Source organism: Zootoca vivipara, chromosome 3 (genome assembly GCF_965207765.1).
Source record: "Zootoca vivipara chromosome 3, rZooViv2.hap1.1, whole genome shotgun sequence".
In the NCBI taxonomy this organism is placed as follows: domain Eukaryota; kingdom Metazoa; phylum Chordata; class Lepidosauria; order Squamata; family Lacertidae; genus Zootoca; species Zootoca vivipara.
Genome location: NC_142586.1, coordinates 101692730 through 101705959, shown reverse-complemented (window position 1 = coordinate 101705959; position 13230 = coordinate 101692730). Strand labels below are relative to the sequence as shown.

The following is a 13230-nucleotide window of genomic DNA, read 5'->3' as shown; positions in this document are numbered from 1 at the left end:
GCTTTAGAAAGAGAGACATTATTAGAATGGACTCTTGAGCTGCAGGGGCAGCCCTGTTGCACTTTGGTCCAAGTCAAGGCAGAACTTGCTGTTTCCCCTCTTAACCGTTTTCTGTTTGTTGCAGGATTTTGAACAAGTTTTTGGACAGTACCCAAGAGGATGCGCTGCCCTGGCATGAGTGCATTGAGCCCTGTCTGTCCTCTCTGAGCGCCAACAGCAATGATCGGGAGGTGAGGGACTCAATTGGTATATGGCTTGAAATACTGAAAGCAAGAGGGGCTGGTGCGGTGGAAGTCGTTTGAAGATCGTCCAAGATGAAGAATAATATTGAGCATCTGTATTGTATACCGAGTTGCAAATCCCTAACCAAATTTACTTGACGAAAAGCATTTTTTGCCCAGCCAGAACCCCACATTTCAAACTTAGAAGTGTGGTTGGCGAAACTCATGGCTTCAACTCTGCAGCCAGGGCAGCTGAATCACCAGAGATGGGTGTCCTGGGACTGGCAAATGTGCACATGGATAAATAAACCAATCCAATTGCACGTCAACTGTCAATCATTATTTCAGTCCATCCTTTTAAACAGTTGCTCCCCAGGTCACTTTAAGCAACCATATGGGGGAGCTTTACAAAAAGCTGTGGCTGGCTTTGCCTTTCTTTTCTAGGCATGTGTGGTCGGAATGGACTTAAAATGATAAATATCTGTTTTGTGGCTTGAAACCTCACTGAGTTTGTGTGTAAGTAAGGCTGCTAGACTGTCAACTTGCCCTGGCAAATTCAAGGAATATAAAAACTTAGCTAAATGAAAGTGAGTAGCTGATTTGGTGGGGCTAACCCAAAAGACCAGACATGCCTGTTGAACAAAAATACAAGGAAACCCCCACGAGGAAGGTCCTAGAGTAGGAATGAGGAACCTGTGAGCTCCCAAGGACTACAACTCCAGTCATGCTGGCTTGGGGCTGATGGGAGTTCAACAACATCTGAAGGCTACAAGCTCTCCATCCCTTTTCTAGGGAGCTTATAATTCATTCTTGTAATCACCTAGCACCTCCCTTCCAGAAGCAGGAAACGGTGCTCAAGGTGAGTCTTGGTGTGCTTACACCTTGGTCTTCTACAACATCAAACTCTGTCCATAAATTGAATAGGACTAACTGGGGTGCCGTCTTCCTTCACTAAACTGAAAGCCAAAGTTTACAGAATTGAAGCTGTGCCAGAGTGCAGCGGAGCCAGAAAGCCACAAGCATATAGATGCATTTGAAGCTGTCCGTTGACTTCTGGTCTGACAGCGTTTTCCCAAAGGGGGAAATTTGGAGATGAAGCCTGAACCCACCCAGGAGACAGCTTAAAGAAGGGAATGGAGATGCAGAGGGTGGCTGTGGCTTCTCCAGAGCTGTCCAGAACATTGTTGAAGAAGCTGGGTGGAGAACCACCATCTTGCGATTGCTGTCTTCCTCATCTGTAGGTTGTGCAGGAGTTCATTCGCTTCCTGCATCGCCTGGCCACCACAAACAAAGACTGTGCCGTGGTGATGAGTCGCGTGGGCACAAAGGAGGCGCTCACCAAAGCGATGGACAGGTACAACTCCAATCTGCTGCTAGTGACGGAGCTGCGTGACCTGGTGACTGACTGCGAGAAATATGCCAGCCTTTATAAGAAGATGACCACCAGCATCCTGGCTGGCTGCATCCAGGTGACTCTGAGACCAGGGTGGGGTAATGAGGCTTGGGGTGGCTGGCCAGATAACAGGAGGGAGGGCATGGAGTGTCAGCAACCTGGCCAGTTAACGTCTGGTAAACCAGAGGAGGTCAGCCTGAGATTAGTGGTCCTCTTTTGAAGCTCTGGGGATCTGTTCTCTTCTTCATCTCCCATAATACATTTGACTTGCTGCAAATGGTGGAGCTCCCAAAGAAAGATGCTTGGTGAATTTTGAGGCTCTCTTCAGCCGTTTGGGCTACTGAAACTGAAGGGATCAAAAGCAGATACTTTGTTCTGATCATGTCTTGAGCTCTACTAAGAATGCCTTTGTTCCTCTGCCCCCCTTGCTCCGACAGATGGTTCTGGGTCAGATAGAGGAGCACAGGAGGAGCCACCAGCCTATCAACATCCCTTTCTTTGATGTGTTCCTGCGCAACCTTTGCCAGGGTGAGCGACTCATTTGGGCAAGGAAGCAAGTGGCAGCTGCATTTGTGTGAAGCTTGATCCTCTTCAACTTTGCTTTTTGGTCTAGGTTCCAATGTAGAGGTGAAGGAAGACAAGTGCTGGGAGAGGGTGGAAGTCTCCTCAAACCCCCACCGAGCCAGCAAGCTGACGGATAGGAACCCAAAGACATACTGGGAATCCAATGGCAGCACTGGCTCCCACTACATCAATGTCTACATGCATCGTGGAGTGGTGGTCAGGTGAGTCCTGGTGGGGTTCACTGAGGAATCTCTGTACAAGTTGGATTGGGGGATTTCCTAGGCAGCAGAGTAAGGGTGGGCTTGAGTGGAGTTGGCACCTTTAAGTTTTTCAGGATAAGCTCACCTGGCTGCTTGGCTTTCTTTACTAGCAATTCTCGGGGAACAGAGGTGAGAACAGGATATTTTTCATGCCAGGCATATTGTGAAACGCTTCTGGCTTTCAGGGCAGATGACCCCACCAGCTTTGTGTCGGGTGCTGGGATTCTTCCAGGGGTTTAGCTTGAACGCTTGTTTCTTTTCTCTCCTGATGTAGGCAGATGACTCTGTTAGTGGCCAGTGAGGACTCCAGCTACATGCCAGCCCGGATCGTGGTCATGGGAGGAGAGAACACTTCCAACATCACTACCGAGCTCATTACTGTGAGTGCTGCAATCTTTCTGTAAATCTGTACTGCTCTGGCCATGAACTTCAGGCCAGAAGGGTTCACATTTGAAAGTTATTTCACCATATTGCTGCAATCTGGGCCCAAATTATCAATATTTGACATAGAGCACGTATCTGTGTTGAATTGCCTGACGCTGGGGTGATTTCCTATTGGAGATTTGCTATTACTAGTGGACCTGCCTCTTGCCTGCCTGTCCTTCCTTGTTTCCTAGTGGCTATTCTACCCTTCTTCCCATCCCCCAATGAATTAAGACTTGAAATTCAGACCTGAAAGCTATTTTTAGGGGTATATTAGAAATTACATCAATGATCAGGGAAAGATTTAGTTTGCCTTATAGATAATGCAGAAAAATGAACGAGGTTTCCTCCCTCACAGAAGACTTAACATCTATTTGAGAGGATAGTCTCTTTAAATCTCTCTTCCCATTTCTGTCCTATGGAGCAGCTTCCTAATCTCCCTAAAAGATGCCTATGTACCTTTGCTGTGGTGTGAATTGCTTGGTTTTACATTCTCTACAGTTGTAGCGAGAAGGGCTCTGGTTTATTACATCAGTGGGGGGAACACAGGGAAGAAGGGTGTGTGTGTGTGGGTGTGTGGATTGTTAACTGCATTAGCATTTCTAGCTCAAGGTGAGACTCTGGCTCTTTCCCTTACAGCTGAATGTCCTGCCATCAGCCAACAGGGTGGTTCTTCTGGAGAACATGGCCCGCTTCTGGCCCATCATACAAATCAAAATCAAGCGTTGTCAGCAGGTAGGGCTGTACAGTGGAACGGAGAGGAGCTTTGATATAAGACAGGGGTCCCCAGACTACGGCCCCCGGGCCGGATGCGGCCCAATTGGCCTCCCAATCCGGCCTGCGGCGACCCCCGCCGCCCGCTGCCGCCGCCCGCTCTTACGGCGCGCAGCGCGGCGACGATCTTCCAAATCGGGGGGAAAATCGCCGAAAATCCTTTGTGCGCATGCGTATGGGCCTCTCCCGACCCAGAAGAGGTCATTTCCGGTGCACTTCCGGGTCGGGGGAGGCCCATACGCATGCGCACAAGCGATTTTCGGCGATTTTTTCCGACCGGGAAGTGTGCCAGTGCGCCAGTAAGTGTGTGTGCGCATGCGCACGGGCGCGCACTCCCCCGCCCTCCGGCCCGCTGCGCGCGCACTCCCCTACCCTCCGGCCCACCGCGTGGTCGGCGTGGCGGGCACCGGCCCAAAGTCTGGGGAGCCCTGATATAAGACATCCTGCACAATTAGTTTCCGCACAGTAATAGGGCATTTATTTTGAATTCCCAAGCTCACCCATCCACACACCTTCTCTCAAAATAGCATTAGTGTTTCTGGAGCATTGCATTTTCCAAGCATTTGAAGGATTGCAATCGCTACCTGAGAAAATGCGGCGCTTCTCAAGGAGGAATAGATTTGTTGTTGCCATAATGACACTGTGGAATGTTGTTAATGCGAGTGCAGAGGGTATAGATTGTGAGACGACAAGTGACAAATAAACAGCTTAACACTTTGTAGCCTGGTTACATTCTGATAGTTTTTCAAGGATGCTTCTCTGTTTTTTTGGAACTTTTGTGGTTCGCAAAAACATTTTGCAGCTCCTTTGCAGCACATCTCATACGCAGAAGAGCATGGCTATCTTTCGAAAGACAAAGAGCAGTTACCACATAAAAGAGTGTAAAACACAGTCCTCTTCTGTGTCAAGTGGGTGGAATATGGATCTCTTGCTGTTCTACCATAAGTTGGAGAAATAGGTGCATGAGTGTAGATGGGGCTGTTAGGGCAATAACAGGGCAAACTTGGATCCTATGGAAATAGCGAGTTGCTTCTTTATACATAACACATTGTGACTGGGGAAACCCAGCCAGATGGGCGGGGTATAAATAATAAATTATTATTATTTATTATTATTGCCTTATTGGAGAAGTCGATGTCATTCTCAGGGGGGCATTGACACCCGCGTGCGTGGCATCGAGGTGCTGGGTCCCAAGCCCACCTTCTGGCCCATCTTCAAGGAGCAGCTGTGCCGGCGCACGTACCTCTTCTACACCACCAAGGCGCACACCTGGTGCCAGGAAATCTCGGAAGACCGGATGCAGCTGCTGCAGCTCTTCAACAGGTCTGTGCCTCTCGTGCCCTTTCCCTGGGGCCGCAGGTGGGGAGGGGCAAGGAGGGGTCTCCCTCTTGCGGTGGGAGGGGGTCCATATTCCCATGCTTACCCCAAGACAGGGGTTCCCGAACTTGGGTCTCCAACTGGTGATGAACTACAATTCCCATCGGACCTGTTCCTACGTCCTGCTAGCTAGGGTTGATGGGCGTTGTAGTCCAAAAAGAGCTGGAGACCCAAGTTTGGGAAACCCTGTCGGAAAATATCCATCCTGGTCCTCTCCCCTTTCATCTCAGTAATAATAATAATAATAATAATAATAATAATAATAATAATAATTTTATTACTTATACCCCACTCATCTGGCTAGGTTTCATGTTGTTCAAGCTCCTGCCCTGCTTTGTCCCGCACCCTGTGCAGGCATTGCCACTCAGCCCATTTGTCCCTGGCCTCCAAAGGCCTCCAAGCGTCGCCCAAGTCAGCAGCTGACCCTCCACCCCTTTGCTGTTTCAGGTTGAACAGTGCCTTGCGCCACGAGCAGGTCTTTGCCGACCGCTTCCTTCCCGACGACGAAGCTGCCCAGGCCCTGGGCAAGACCTGCTGGGAGGCTCTGATCAGCCCTTTGGTGCAGAGCATCACCACTCCAGGTATGGCCTCTCCTTCCTGGCCTCAGGGAGCCACACCATCCCTCCCCTCCCCTCTCCCAGCAGCCCTCCCTCTTGACTCTTTCCTGCCCTTCCAGATCCCAGCGGCATCAGCCCCCTTTCCTGGCTCCTGAGCCAATACCTGGAGAACCTGGAGGCGTCCCGGAGCGCCAAAAGCCGGGCGGCCATCTTCAACTCTCGCGTCCGGCGCCTGAGCCACCTGCTGGTGCACGTGGACTCCAGCAGCCCTGAGCCTGAGGAGCTCAAGCCCCCTGTGAAATCCAGTGAGTGTCTCCCCACTCCCTGCTTGGGCGGATAGGCAGCCCCAGGAGGGGCAGGTCCCCTTTCCGAGGTGAAGGTGGGAAGGTCACTGCAGGGGAGCCAGGCAGACCTTGGCAGGAGCAAGAGTGTCTGTTGTGGCATTGGAGGAAGAGGCTTCCTTGGGGAGGGAGGAGAGCCCTCCAGCCCCCCTTGTGTCAGAAGGGGGTGCCTGGTGCTCCGGTCCTCGTGAATAACGCTGCACAACCCCCACTTTGCAGACGGGAAGAACGGGAAGAACAAAGAGTCGAGCTCTGGGGCCGTCAAGGCAGCCGTGAAGAAGCCCAGCAGCACGACTGGCATCACCCAGTGCTGGAAAGGGGTGGTCCAGCAGCAGGTAGGGGGAGCAGAGGAACAGGGTGCGATAGGAGGCGCCAAGCAGGGTGAGATGGGCCTTAGCGACTCTCCCTGGCTGCAAACGGATGTCTTCCAGGCCACGACTTCCATGGCAGACCATCCACTAGTCCTGCTGCGTGTATATCTGTGTCTGCATGCAGTTGCTTCCCGGCCTATTAAGGAGTTACTGGGAAGGCAGCCTTGGGGAGAGCTGAGGCTGCAGGGCAGGACTGGGGGTGGATCAGACTCTCCCAGGAAAGGGGGTTCAAGCTCTACGTGGTGCTGCTAAATTAGGTGGGAGCCTCGTTCTTATTTTGAAACTTCTGCCCCACTTCCAGTCACATGCACAGACTTTCCTGATGACTGACAGACCAATCAAAAGATGAGATAAAGGGTGTTTACCACTACCCAGGACAGGCAACCGGCCTGCATTCTCTCTCGTAACCCAACGCCAGGCACCACTGCCAGAAGGAAGACTTCCAGGCAGGCCCCAGGGAGCCAGGGAAGGGCGTGTGGGTTGCTCTGACCCTGTTGTGCTCCTGCCGTCCCTCTGCCCAGGTGAAGCTGTTCCTGGAGTCCTCCTGGCAGGCCTCGGACTTTGTGGAGCGCTACTGCAACACCTACCTGCGCCTCCGCACCGCCATGGAGGAGCTTTTTGGGCAGCAGATGTCCTTCATGCTGGCCCTGTGCCACGGCTTCTCGGGGGGTCTGCTGCAGCTCTCCTTCCTGACAGCCATGCACGTGAGTAAGGGCGGAAGGGTGGGGTGGGGGGCACGGCCTAGTAATGGGGGAGGTCATTTGCAAGAAGCAGAACTTTCCCTCTGACATCCCCCCTGGCCTCCGTCTCTGGTCTCTGAGCTCTGCAGGCAACCTGGCCTTAGAATCAGAATCATAGAATCATAGAGTTGGAAGAGACCACAAGGGCCATCCAGTCCAACCTCCTGCCAAGCAGGAAACACCATCAAAGCCTTGCCCCTTGCAGTTCCAGGGATGTCAGACGTGGCCTCACCTCGCAGCCTGCTTGGCTCCACTGGCATCACAGAGCAGCTAGCTTTCCCTTCTGGGATCTTCCCCAGATGACTTGTCCATCCCCTTCCCTGGAGGCGTTGCTGGTTTGAAGGGAGGGATCCCCTCCGCCTACCTCTCCTCCCTTCTCCCTTCATGGAAGCTCCGCCTGCTTCTTCTCCCTGCTTCAACTGGTGCCTCTTGCTCTGTGGCCAACAGGTGAGTGAGCAGTTTGCCCGCTACATCGACCAGTGGATCCAGAAGAGCTGGGCGGACTCTGGCAACGTGGAGACTTTGCGGCGCCTGCAGCAGAGCCTGGAGCCCGTCCTCTTCCTGGCAGGCCTGGAGTTGGCCAACACCTTTGAGCACTTCTACCGGTGAGGAGGCCTTCGTGGGGCAGATATGTGGAAGCATAGTGGGGAGGGAAGGGGAGGGTCAGAGATCGGGGTGGGGTGGGGAGAACAGCTGCCGTCAATGCAGAAGGTCTTGGGTTCCGTCTCCAGGAAGGAGGGAGATATTCCTGCCTGAAGCCCTGGAGCCACTGCCAGTCAGTGTAGCCAATGCTGAGCTGGAGGGACCAAGGGACCTGGCTCAGTACAAGGCAGCTTCCCATATTCCCAAGAAGCTGCTTATCAGGTTGTTCTGGGAGACAGCGCAGGCGTTGGGCAGGAAGTGGTGCAGCCTATTCCTGGCACTTCCGTAGGGAAGAAGGAATTGAGAACGCCAGTTCCGTCAGCTGCTGGGTTTCTTCCTTCCTTAGCTCTGGCTCTTGTCTGCCCTGCCCTGCAGGAGGGACGAGGGGGGTCTGGGCTGACGGGGGTGCCCAGCCTTTGGCCTGACCTCTCTGTTTGTGCAGTTACTACCTGGGAGACCGGCTCCTGTCGCAGGGCAAGACGTGGCTGGAGTGTGCCGTGGTGGAGCACATTGGGCTGTGCTTCCCCAACCGTTTCCCCCAGCAGATGCTGAAGAACCTGAGTGAGCTGGAGGAGCAGCAGCAGCAGTTCCACCTCTTCCAGCTGGAGCAGCTCGACAAGCACCTGCTGGAGCTTGACCAGGATGGGAACTGGGAGGCGGAGGAGGAGATGGAGGAAGGCGAGGTGAGAGACGAAGGAGGGACCAGCAGGGCAGAGCGCCATCCCTCTGGACCACGCAGGAGGTCCTCTCCCCCCCCCCCCCGGCCTTTTCTTCCTCCGTTGACACTGCCGGGGGAGCTCCCACTGTCCGCCAAAGCCACAAACCTTCTGTATTTCCCCAGATGGTGCAGGCACAGCAGTTGTTCTCTCGGGAGGAAGAGGCCGAGGTGAAGGTGCTGGCGTTGTCTCCACGCTGTTGGACCATCTCCTCGTTCTGCTACCTGGAGGATCCTGCCAGGTTCTTCCCAGAATCCCTCAGTCAGCACCTGAGCAAGTTTGCTGACTTCTACACCCAGAGTGAGTGCCAGGCTGTTCTTGAGCCCAAAATGAGCAGTTCCTTCTTTGCAGGCCTCCCTCAGGCTGAGTTTCTGGGGGGCACCCCACTTTTACCCGAGACTCTGAACTTGGAATTGAGAATCATAAATCTTTCTATAAAGAAATGATACAAACCTTCACGGGGAGCTGTGAGTCTTTAAACCATGCTATGAGAGAGGCAGCGTTAAGAGGTTCATAATCTTTGAGAAATCTGGCTAATCTAAGGAACATGGGATAAGACGATTTTAAAAAAGCAAGATTTGTGTTTTGTTCATGCTTCTCCAACCCCAGTATTGTGATATCCTGTCCTTGAGCAGAGAGGCAGGGAGAGTGTTGCCCGTCTTGCCACTGTATTTCTCCCTAACCTTTGTCTTTGTCTTTCTCAGGTCAGAGCCGCTTTGGGCTGGAGCACACCAAGCCGCGGCGTTTGCAGTGGACGTGGCTGGGCCACGCGGAGCTTGAGTACCAGGGCTGCCTCCTGCATGTCTCTACCCTGCAGATGTACATCCTCCTCTGCTTCAACACTGCCGAGGTCTGAGACTCCCTTGATCCCCACTTGTTTGCCGTCAGCTGGGCATCTTTATTTTTGCATTTTCTATTTTATATAAACAAATGAATTGAATGCATAAGTATATAATCCCTTTTGATTCCCCCCCCCCTTTGTGGTTCTTAATGTAATAATTTTCCTCTGCATTTCTTTCATAACTTAATTTTTATAAATCCTTTGTCAATCCTTAGTTCAAATTTTTACTACAAGTTTTCTGTCAATCCTACCAATGTATGTAATTGTTTACAATAGCTTTTCAAATAAGTTACAAACTTTCCCCATTCATTATTGAAAGACCTCCTCTTCCTGGTTTCTAATCCTTCCCATAAGTTTTGCCATCTCAGCATAGTTCATCAGTTTTGCCTGCCAACTCTTCTTTGGTCGGAGTTGTACCATCTTTCCATTTTTGAGCTAGCAGAGTACGCACAGCCGTGGTCGTGTACATAAATAGCTTCGTCTAGTCCTTTGGGACCTCTGGTCCTGTAATACCTAAAAGAAAAGCTTCAGGTTTCTTAGGAAATGATATTTTCAACATTTTTTCCAGTTCATTGTACAGTGGTACCTTGGTTCTCAAACTTAATCTGTTCCGGAAGTCCATTCCAAAACCAGTGTTCCAAAACCAAGGTGCGCATTCCCATAGAAAGTAATGCAAAATGAATTAATCCGTTCCAGACTTTTAAAAACATCCCCTAAAACAGCAATTTAACATGAATTTTACTATCTAACGAGACCATTGATCCATAAAATGAAAGCATTAATCAATGTACTGTACTATAAAATAAATAATAAGACGGTATTATTGGGTGGGGGAAACCCAGCCAGATGGGGGGGGGTTATAAATAATAAATTAATAAATAATTATTATTATTTTAAAAAAATCTTACCTGCACTGATGATAGTCATTGTTTGGATGGGGGGCTTTTATCCATTTCCGCAGGCACACAGTCAATATCAGTAGCTGAACTGGGTTCCAAAGTCACAAAAAGTCACAAAAAATTAACCAAAAAAGCCTCAAAAACAAAAACGCAAAATAAATAGCAAAAACAAAAGTGCCAAACTTAATCCGTTTGACTTCTGAAATGTTCCAAAACCAAGGCACAGCTTCTGATGGTGCAGGTGCCCTAGAAACAACAGCGCCATTGGATGTTCGGCTTCCGAAAAACATTCGGAAACTGGAACACTTACTTCCAGGTTTTCAGAGTTTGAGAACCAAACTGTATATCATTTCCCAGAAGTATAATGTGTAGAAAGTAGCTTACTGTTCAAAGGTAAAATGTACACTCATTGTTCTGCCTACTTTTGCCTTTAGACCCACCTTCATTAGCATGTGGGCCATGGAATCTTCTCCACTGGCATAAGGGTTCCACCCTAAAAAGTGGGTTTTCTTTTATTGCATTTGCAGTATTTATTGCAAGAACTCTGGGGCCCAGAAGTCTAGATCCCCCAGTATTTCTTTGCTTCTCCCTTTTCCTCTGTGTACTCACCTTCATTTCCACACCCTACCCACTTAATTTTCCCAGGAGGTTTCGGTGGACACACTGTTACAAGCCACAGATCTTTCCCCCGTCCTCCTACATCAGGCGCTGAAACCTCTCACAAACGAGAATGGGATTCTGACCCAGAGTCAGAGTAAGTATCGGCTTCACAGGAGGAAGAAACAGGGTGGATAAAAATAAAATTAGATTTTTTTTATTTAAATCGGATTTTTTTAAATAAAATGCTTTTGGAGGAAAAATCTTTCTAAAGATAGTTTTCTATTTAAGTTACATTATAGTCCATCAGGAAATAAGGATTTGTTTTAAGTTTTTCGTGTGTGCTAAAACTCAGTCTAAGGTTTTGTTTTGTTTTTTAAATCGTTTAACCACCTCAGTTAACAAACATGGATACATATCCATGTATGGAATATGCTATAATTATTATGCTATAATGTTATTGTTTTAGTTAAATAAATTGTTTAAATTGTTATTAAGGAAATGATTATTTTTCTCCTTTCAATAAAGTACAGCAAAAAAGTTGTCAAAATATAAACAGTTAACTTACTAAACCTCACAATAATTTCATAATTATCTGTCAATGTATTTCTAATAGTATAACCAAATCAGTAACTTTTGATATAACTGTAAAATCTACTCTGAAAATTTATTATTCCAAAAACAAAACCTTCATCGGGTTGTAAATATTAAGATTATACCAGCAAGAATGAGTCTTTCTGTTAAAAAAAAAAAATTTAAATCAAGTCTTACTGACTAGTGATTTAAATTGTGCTTTAAATCGATTTCCTTTAAATCAAATTCACCCTGGGAGGAAAGGACCTTGATTCCCTTGGGAAGCTAGCCCAGCAATGTGGGTGGGATTTTGACTTCCGCCTCCTGCCATGCAGCACTTAAGTTTGCCACGTTGGATGGTGCAGCTGAGGAGGGCTCTCCCAATAGGCATCGCAAGAGGGGAATCTGTGCCGTGAATTGAAGCCCTGTATTCTTTTATTGTACCTTTAATATTTTGTTTGAAGCCGCCCAGAGTGGCTGGGGAAACTCAGCCAGATAGGCGGGGTATAAATAACATATTATTATTATTTATTTAGATGTCTTGAGACTGAACGAAAGGACGCTGGGCCAAATGTCTGGCCAGCGCCTATGGCTGTTGCCCAAGCAGACCTACTTGAATGTGGAAGAAAACGAGGGCAGCGCTCTGGAGAGGAAGAGGAACATCATCTGCTGCCTCGTTATCCAGATCTTGAAAGAAGAGAAAGAGATACACATTGACAACTTGGTGTTCAAGGTACGGAACTCAGGGATTGGGCCTTGCAGCGCAGTCCGACTGGTAGGTGAAGCGCAGGGACTAACTCGGTCCTCCTGCCTCTCCAGGTGATCGATGCCTGCCAGAAATGGGAGTCTGGCTCAGCTCTGAAATTCTTGAGCTTCTGCTGCAGCAGCACAGATGTCCTGTCCTGCATCCTGCACTTGCTGAGCCAGGGCTACATCCTGCGTCAGGAAGAGAACCCGCAGCTGCTGGAGTACATCTGTGCCGAGCCCACCACACCTCACCGGGGCCAAGCTCAGCTCATCTTCCAGAGCACCGACTGCCAAAAGGCCAAGGCTTCTTCTGGGACAGACCCTGGCAACAAATTGCCTTTTAGGTAATGTGCTTTTTTGTTTTGTTTTTAAATTAATACTTTTTTTCCATTACCATTTTCCACATTCCATTAAATTTACTTATACAGTCATCATCATCAACTTCCCTTCCCCATCCTTTGGTGGTTCTATATATTTACCCATTATATGACTGCATATTCTGATTTCTCCATAAGTTTTGTTCTCCTCATCTTTATATACTTTAAACCAGGCATCCCCAAACTGCGGCCCTCCAGATATTTTGGCCTACAACTCCCATGATCCCTAGCTAACAGGACCAGTGGTCGGGGAAGATGGGAATTGTAGTCCAAAACATCTGGAGGCCGAAGTTTGGGGATGCCTGCTTTAAACTGTTGGATTTACTCCAACCCTGCTAATGTTTTAACCTGTTTAACATTTTTCTTCATAATAATATCAGTGCTTTTTTTCTTTAAAAAATGTTTAGGGATACTCTCATTTTGACTCAAGAAAAAAAGCACTGAATAATATAATAATATTTTATTATTTATACCCCGCCCATCTGGCTGGGTTTCCCAAGCCACTCAGGGCAGCTCCCAGCAGAATATTAAAAACACGATAAAACATCGAACATTAAAAACTTCCCTACAAATACTCTGCAAACATTTCCCACTCCTCCTTAAATACGCGGATCTTCCCGATCTCTTACTTCATTAGTTAAACTTGCTGATTCTACATATTCCCATCAATTTCATCTGCCATTCCTCCTTTGTTGGTGTTAAGGAGTGTGGTGGAGTCTCCTTCTTTGGAGGTCTTTAAGCAGAGGCTTGACAGCCATATGTCAAGAATGCTTTGATGGTGTTTCCTGCTTGGCAGGGGGTTGGACTGGATGGCCCT

The 13230-nt window shown here is 48.9% G+C and overlaps 1 protein-coding gene across 1 annotated transcript in view; it reads left to right on the top strand.

Moving 5' to 3' along the window:
* The window catches only part of LOC118083087 (cullin-9), a 56051-nt gene that overhangs the window by 28072 nt on the left and 14749 nt on the right, over nt 1-13230 (top strand). The window contains exons 13-30 of the mRNA XM_035111161.3: nt 125-230; nt 1463-1690; nt 2052-2142; nt 2228-2399; nt 2713-2818; nt 3501-3596; nt 4783-4958; nt 5460-5593; nt 5689-5874; nt 6130-6245; nt 6803-6985; nt 7469-7626; nt 8106-8346; nt 8505-8679; nt 9084-9229; nt 10765-10873; nt 11826-12022; nt 12109-12380. Coding sequence (XP_034967052.3) covers nt 125-230; nt 1463-1690; nt 2052-2142; nt 2228-2399; nt 2713-2818; nt 3501-3596; nt 4783-4958; nt 5460-5593; nt 5689-5874; nt 6130-6245; nt 6803-6985; nt 7469-7626; nt 8106-8346; nt 8505-8679; nt 9084-9229; nt 10765-10873; nt 11826-12022; nt 12109-12380 — 2892 coding nt within the window. The remainder of the gene's footprint in view (nt 1-124; nt 231-1462; nt 1691-2051; nt 2143-2227; nt 2400-2712; nt 2819-3500; nt 3597-4782; nt 4959-5459; nt 5594-5688; nt 5875-6129; nt 6246-6802; nt 6986-7468; nt 7627-8105; nt 8347-8504; nt 8680-9083; nt 9230-10764; nt 10874-11825; nt 12023-12108; nt 12381-13230) is intronic.